Below are 6,051 nucleotides of genomic sequence, written 5' to 3' on the forward strand. Positions count from 1 at the left end.
GAAACAAACTGACTGGCACTATGACTACTACTGCGGCTCCTGGCCTTTACCCGTAATTGAAGGAAATACTAAGTATCAGTCACTGAAAATAAAGCCCTGATTTTTCCCCTTTCCCAATTCACTGCCCCCTGAATTCTACCCACAGAACCCTAGGAGATCCCTGGGACCCAGGTTAAGAACCCCTACCTATTTGAGGTAATGAACTGAGGGAAAGCGTTAGTGTGACGCCCTAAAATTGAGAGCGAGGACCTCAAGAAACTCAGCAGGGGGAAAGGTAAATCAAACAGCCACAAATGTTCACTGAGTACCTGCCATGGGCAGACAGGCAGAATTACGGGATTTATACAGTTACTGTCACATGCTGACATTACCATGCTTGAGTCACTTTAGATCATGTGGGCTCAATTTGTTAAAATAAAAAAAAGGCAGTTCCCCACTTTTAAAAATAGCAGTAACTACTGAGAGCTTGCTGGGAATGGGCTCTACCTGGGGGCAGGGGACAGCATCAGCCTGTTTTGAGGGTGAGCGGGTGAAGGCTCCAAAGGGAAAGTGACTCTCCTGCTCAAGGGCTTTCAGTGACATCTGGGCGGGAAAGCCGGGATGCGCTCCCAACTCCACCAGCCTGGGACGCCTGCTGAGGGCAGCAGGCTGGCTGGGGCCAGGTGTCTGCTCCGCTAACCGCACTGCGGGCTGCTCTGATCTGGGCTCTCAGCCTTCCCTGCCGTGTTCAAGCCCAAACTCTCTGAGACCTTGCCCAGGGTTGGCTGCACTCACCCCCTGAGGTCGGCGATGAGGATCTGGCCTCCATTGCGAACGTCAAAGATTTTCACGGACCTGTCGGACGAGCAGGTTGCCAGGCGGGTGCCGTAGTAGTCCATCTGGGCATCATGCTGCAAAGAGAGGGTAGCTCGGGAAGCCTGCAGGCTGAGCCCGGGGTGGGGTTGGGGTGGGGCAGGCACCAGGACAGAGTCTAGTTTGGACCAGAATCTACCTGAAATTAGTTGACTCTCAAAGAATCATCACTACCAGGCAGGAAGCTAGCATGTCAACATTGTCACTTCTCTGACAGGCCATATCTTTCTGAAAGGGACAAGAAAAACCACACCCAGCTGCTTTTCTTTACATCACAGGGGAAGTCCTTCCAATCCTGTCCTATAGGGTGGGAATGGGAGAAAAGCAGCTTGCCTAGCTTCCCTCTTCTTCCTCCTTCCTCAGGCCGCACTGGGTTCTGAGGCTCCGTGGGCTACTAGGGATGTCAGCTCGGCCCCCAGAACCCAGGGCTAAAGCTGACCCCAAGAACGTTCACCCCAAGAAGCAGGTATGACTGCCTGTAGGCCCCAGTCAGGGCCCCTGTGGTGCACATCTGGCCTGGACACTGGGCTCCACCCAGACATTTGGGCTCCTTCCTCCACCCACAGCCGTGGACGCTTTTGGGCCTTGGTTCCCAGGTTTCTACTTGACCTTTTCCTTCGTGTGCCCAGTACCCCAGACTCTCCGCCCATGCCTTAAATGTTGCTGGTCTCATCACTGATGAACTGACTTCATCAGTGCTGCCTGGCAACCCAGACCCAGGGCTGGGCCCTGCCCACAGCTCCACCTATCGGGGCGATGGCTCCTCTGAGCCACTCTGCCTGCTGCCTCACTGAACTTACTAGCCCCTCCTGCTTGCTGGCCCTGCCTATTTCAACAGGTGCCGCTTTCCTCAGCTGTCGCACCCTGGGGGTTTCAGGAGCTATTAGCTGTCACTCTCGCTGCCAACAGGAGGAATTACCTCCTTTCACAGGGAAACAATCATTCCCTGTTTCAACATTCCTTCCTCACCTCCCTACCCAAGGAAAGCACCCTGATTCTTCTTGGGAAGTCAATCCCCTCCACTCTTCCAGGTCTTGGCTTCTTGGAGGCAGGCAGGGCAGGTGTTAAGACATATCTTGGCTGCAAGTCTATTTCTGAAGCACTGTTCCTGCACAGTGTGATCACACACTTCGGGAGGAAGCAGGGCATAGAACCTAAGAGATTTAAGTCCTATCTCCTTAAGCTATCTGCTGTGCAACCTTGGAAAAATTTCCTAACCCCCTTGAACCTTAGTTTCCTTATCTTTAAATGGAGCGAATGATGGTGTCTGCTTCAAGGGTTGTTATGAAGGTTAAGTGAGACACGGAATGAACAGTGTTTAGCGTGGGGTGTGATGCTCAGTGAGCACGCAGACGTTAGTCATTACTACTTTGTCTCATCTGTTCCTCAAGATGAACCCACACAGATAGGTGGCATGATCTTTCCCATTTTAGCTATGAGGAATCAAGGCTGGCACAGGCAACTTAGATGGGGGTCCCAGATTGGATCTTCTTACACAAGGTGCCAGGCTGTCTCCAAAAAGGTGTGTTCTTACAGTTTCAAGACCAGGCAACCTCTCAGAAGCCCAGAAGCAACCGCTGGTGGGCAGACTGAAGGCAGGACGCCTGGGATGAAATGCTACAGGCTGACTGACCTGGGTCTTGTTCAAAGGCTGCTGGACCCCCTGGCCCTGCAGGAGGCAGATTCTGCATCTTTGCTGCTGGAGACTTTAACCTCTGGACCTTCTCCCAAGCCCTGTCCTCTTATACTAATCCCTGTGTTTGCCTCTCAAGAAACACCCTGAATTAATGACTTCTGGTTCAAAGAAGTCTGGCCTGCTGTCTGTGGTGGTCCTGCCTGGCTCTGTCTTTGTATTGAGTCATCTTCCTACTTTTTCTTCTTTTAACCCCCTTCCCAATGGGGCTAAGAAGTGGCAGCAAGAGGAACACAGGCTGGAAGACTATTTCAAACCTCTGCACCCACTCCCAACCCATTCCATAGCAGGTTACCTTTTTGGCCAGAAGACTGAGGGCCTTGAGCTACAAACTGTTCCCAGGTTTCTCCTGCCAGAGAGTGACCAGACTGCCCCAGCCCTGCCAACTCAGAGGGTATTGCTGGGAGACTGACCATACCCCTGAGGCTACAGCCTGACTGGTAAAGGCTGCAAAGCCTCACTGGATTTATGAATGGTCAACAGACATGCCCTATTCCCAGCCCACAAGGAAGGGCTAAAGGAATACTTACAATCATGTCCTCATGTGAAGTATCCACTGTGTTAATTACTGACACCTAGAACCAAACATATTGTTGGTAAATGAACTGATGGCAGTTAGAATGCAATCATCTCGTTAAATCCACCGATCATTTCTAAAGTTCTTGCCCACAACTGTTCATTCATTCATTCATTCATCCAGTAAACGTTCACTCTAAGAAGCCGTCGTTTTGCCAAGCATGTGCCAGGGGACTAGAGATATAGACAGGAGTAAGAGGTCCATCTCACCCCTGAGAAGCCTGCATGTAAGCAACCCTAACATGGCAAGATTAATACATTAACGATAGTTTACATGTGCTACAGCAGCCTGAGGGGCTGGTGGTGGTGGACATGAACGGGGGCTCAAATGATGAGGAATTGCCAGATGGCACAGGGAAAAAACATACAGTCCAAGCAGAGGGAATAAGATGAGCAAAGAGTCGGGGATGGTGAGCAGTCCTGGCTACCTCTGAGGGTGAAAGGGACCCTGGGGAAGCTACGGCTGGGGTCCTCGTCTTAGATGACAGGGCCTCTGATGTTCCAGGCAGTTGTTTGCATAACAGGGTTAATACCTAAGACTCTGAGAATTGATTCAACTTTCTCTGAGGCTGCTTCCCGGTCCACTACCTGTGACAGATCCCAGTTTGTAGGGCTGGAACACAGCTGCCACGGTCATCACCTTCCTACGCCTTCTTTGAGGTCCAGCTCAAATTATGCCACACCACCTCCGCCCCACTGCCCCTCGCCTTCTTGAAGATTCCCAGATTCCCCAACTGGCTGAACTCCTCTGAATATCTTCAACACCGAATATCTACAACACTTTCAGCTGTTTCTGCTCCCAACCAGAAGGTGAGCTGCCTGGAGTGCTGAATCCTTTCAAATCACCCAGCACAGTGCTTTGCAACCAGAAGGAACTCAGTGACCATCTGCTGAATAAATAAATGAACAAAAAAGGACAGTTTTACTTTGCTCAGCCACTATTCTCTCAAAACTCTTGGGATAGAAAAGGGACTGAAAAGGAGGTTTCAGATTGGAACTAATTTCTTACCATTTCCCCCATTTCATCTTTTCCCAGCACAAGCCCTGCAGGTAGAAATAGGACTTGACTTTTCAGAAAGGTGGACACTGGAAGAGGATGGCTGCAAAGCAGTTCAAAAGGTATGTACGAAGGAAGCACAGGCTCTCTCATCAAAGTCTAGACTCCCTACAAAGTGGGCCCCCGAGGGCTGCAAAGGCAACTAAGGAAGATAAAGAGAAGCATCTCCTGTGAGTGCCAAGCTGTCAGCGTTACAAAGTGCTCTCACGTGCGCGCTGGGAAGGGCGAAGGGCAGAGTTAATCAGAGTCACCTGACAGGCTAAGGAAATGAAGGAGCCCAGAGAGAAAGCGCTTGCTCAAGTCACAGAGTGAGTTAAAGCTGGAGCTGTGAAAAGAGCCCCACCTGCTAACTCCCAGCTCACAAAGCTTTCCACTTGATGACATAGGGTAGTTGTTACATCCAATTCCCTAAATCAATGGCTGAGGGCTAAGTAGAGTCAGGAAGAAAGCTTACTGAGTTTCATACTAGGTCACCAAAGGACCTTGGAGATAACCAGCATTAATTTTTGGAGGCAGGGGGATTAGGTTTATTTATTTACTTAATGGAGGTGCTGGGGATTGAACCCAGGACCTTGTGAATGCTAAGCACGCACTATACCACTGAGCTATACCCTCTCCCTCAATATTCATTTTGAATCACTCTCATCCATCAATCAGAACTGGGCAGCCATGCTTCTGAACAAGTGCCTGTTCTGTTTTTTAAAACTCGTTTTAAAAAAGTCCTTCCTCCTGAGCACTTCAAGCTGCCCGGTGTTTGTTAAGTAGTAAGAGACAGTCCTCAAAACAATTCAGCTCTTCAGAATCAGTTAATGAGTTAAAAACTCATGTAGAAAGAACTGAGTGTCAAGCCCCAGTTTGATCCCACCTCTATTCAGCAGCTGAAGCAGCAGATGTCAACCCTCCCCCAAGTGATTTAAAACCCAGTCCCCTGCAGAGCAAGAACCAAACCAAGTGTCCTGACTTCTGGGTTCACCCAGGTTCCCTCAAAACCCCAGGCCCACCCATCCTTCTGAGAGCACTGATTTACTGAACCCCACTCCGCGCTAGGCTCAGGCTAGATGCTTCCAACCATTAGTTCTCATGGGCGGTCATTCACTGGATGAGTAAGTGAGGACTGAACGTACACTGTGGATACCACAGGAGTTTAAAATCCCGAGCCCCTGTCTCAGAGTGGCATTCAGCTCATCCTTACATCAGTTTCCCCAGGAGTCCGTCATACCTCGGGGCCCTGGGCCAGTCAACTGTTCCACAAACATTTCTGCCGGGGGAGGGGGAGGTTGGAGAAGGGAATGATTGAGGGTTTGAATCTCAGCTCCGCCACTTGCTCGCTGGGCAGTTGGATTCACCTCTGTGAACCTCCAGCTGCCTCCTATATAGGTCGATAATAACAGCACCGACTTCACGGGGCTGGTAGCAGGCTGAGATTAGGAACAATGCTCGAACTAAGTAAGGGTTCAGTATACAGTGGCTACTACGGTGTTGTTGGTTTTGTTTTCAATCGTTGAGGGAAGAGAAGGTAAGGAAGGAGCAGGAGACGCGGTAGCGGCGCGGCCCTCAGAGTTCCGGAAGGTTCCGCGGCCTCCCCCGGCCTCTCCTTCCGAAAGGTCCGAACCCGCAGGGCCAGAGCCCACCCCCACAACCCGAAGTAGTACTGGAGAGCTGAACGGCCCCGACCCGAGGCTTGAACGTCAGCGCGGCAAGGAACCCGGGAGGGCGGCGACCCTGCTCGGCGACCCCAGCCCTAAACTCACCATGGTTGCGGCGGCGGCGGCGGCGGCGGCGGCGGCAGCGCCAGGCCTCGGACGTGGCAGGTCCCGGCGACTCCGAACAGCTCACTTCCGGCGCCGGGCTTGGCAGGCCGGCGAGTCCCAGC

At 51.5% G+C, this 6,051-nt stretch overlaps 1 protein-coding gene across 1 annotated transcript in view; it reads right to left on the reverse strand.

Annotated features, from left to right (window-relative positions):
* Positions 1 to 6,051, reverse strand: part of SEC13 (SEC13 homolog, nuclear pore and COPII coat complex component) — a 26,752-nt gene extending 20,701 nt beyond the window's left edge. Inside the window, exons 1-3 of the mRNA XM_032458955.1 lie at positions 5,930 to 6,051; positions 3,076 to 3,120; positions 775 to 890 (exon numbers count right to left, since the gene is read on the reverse strand). Coding sequence (XP_032314846.1) covers positions 775 to 890; positions 3,076 to 3,120; positions 5,930 to 5,932 — 164 coding nt within the window. The 5' untranslated portion in view covers positions 5,933 to 6,051. The remainder of the gene's footprint in view (positions 1 to 774; positions 891 to 3,075; positions 3,121 to 5,929) is intronic.

This window comes from Camelus ferus, chromosome 17, assembly GCF_009834535.1.
Source record: "Camelus ferus isolate YT-003-E chromosome 17, BCGSAC_Cfer_1.0, whole genome shotgun sequence".
Lineage (NCBI taxonomy): Eukaryota > Metazoa > Chordata > Mammalia > Artiodactyla > Camelidae > Camelus > Camelus ferus.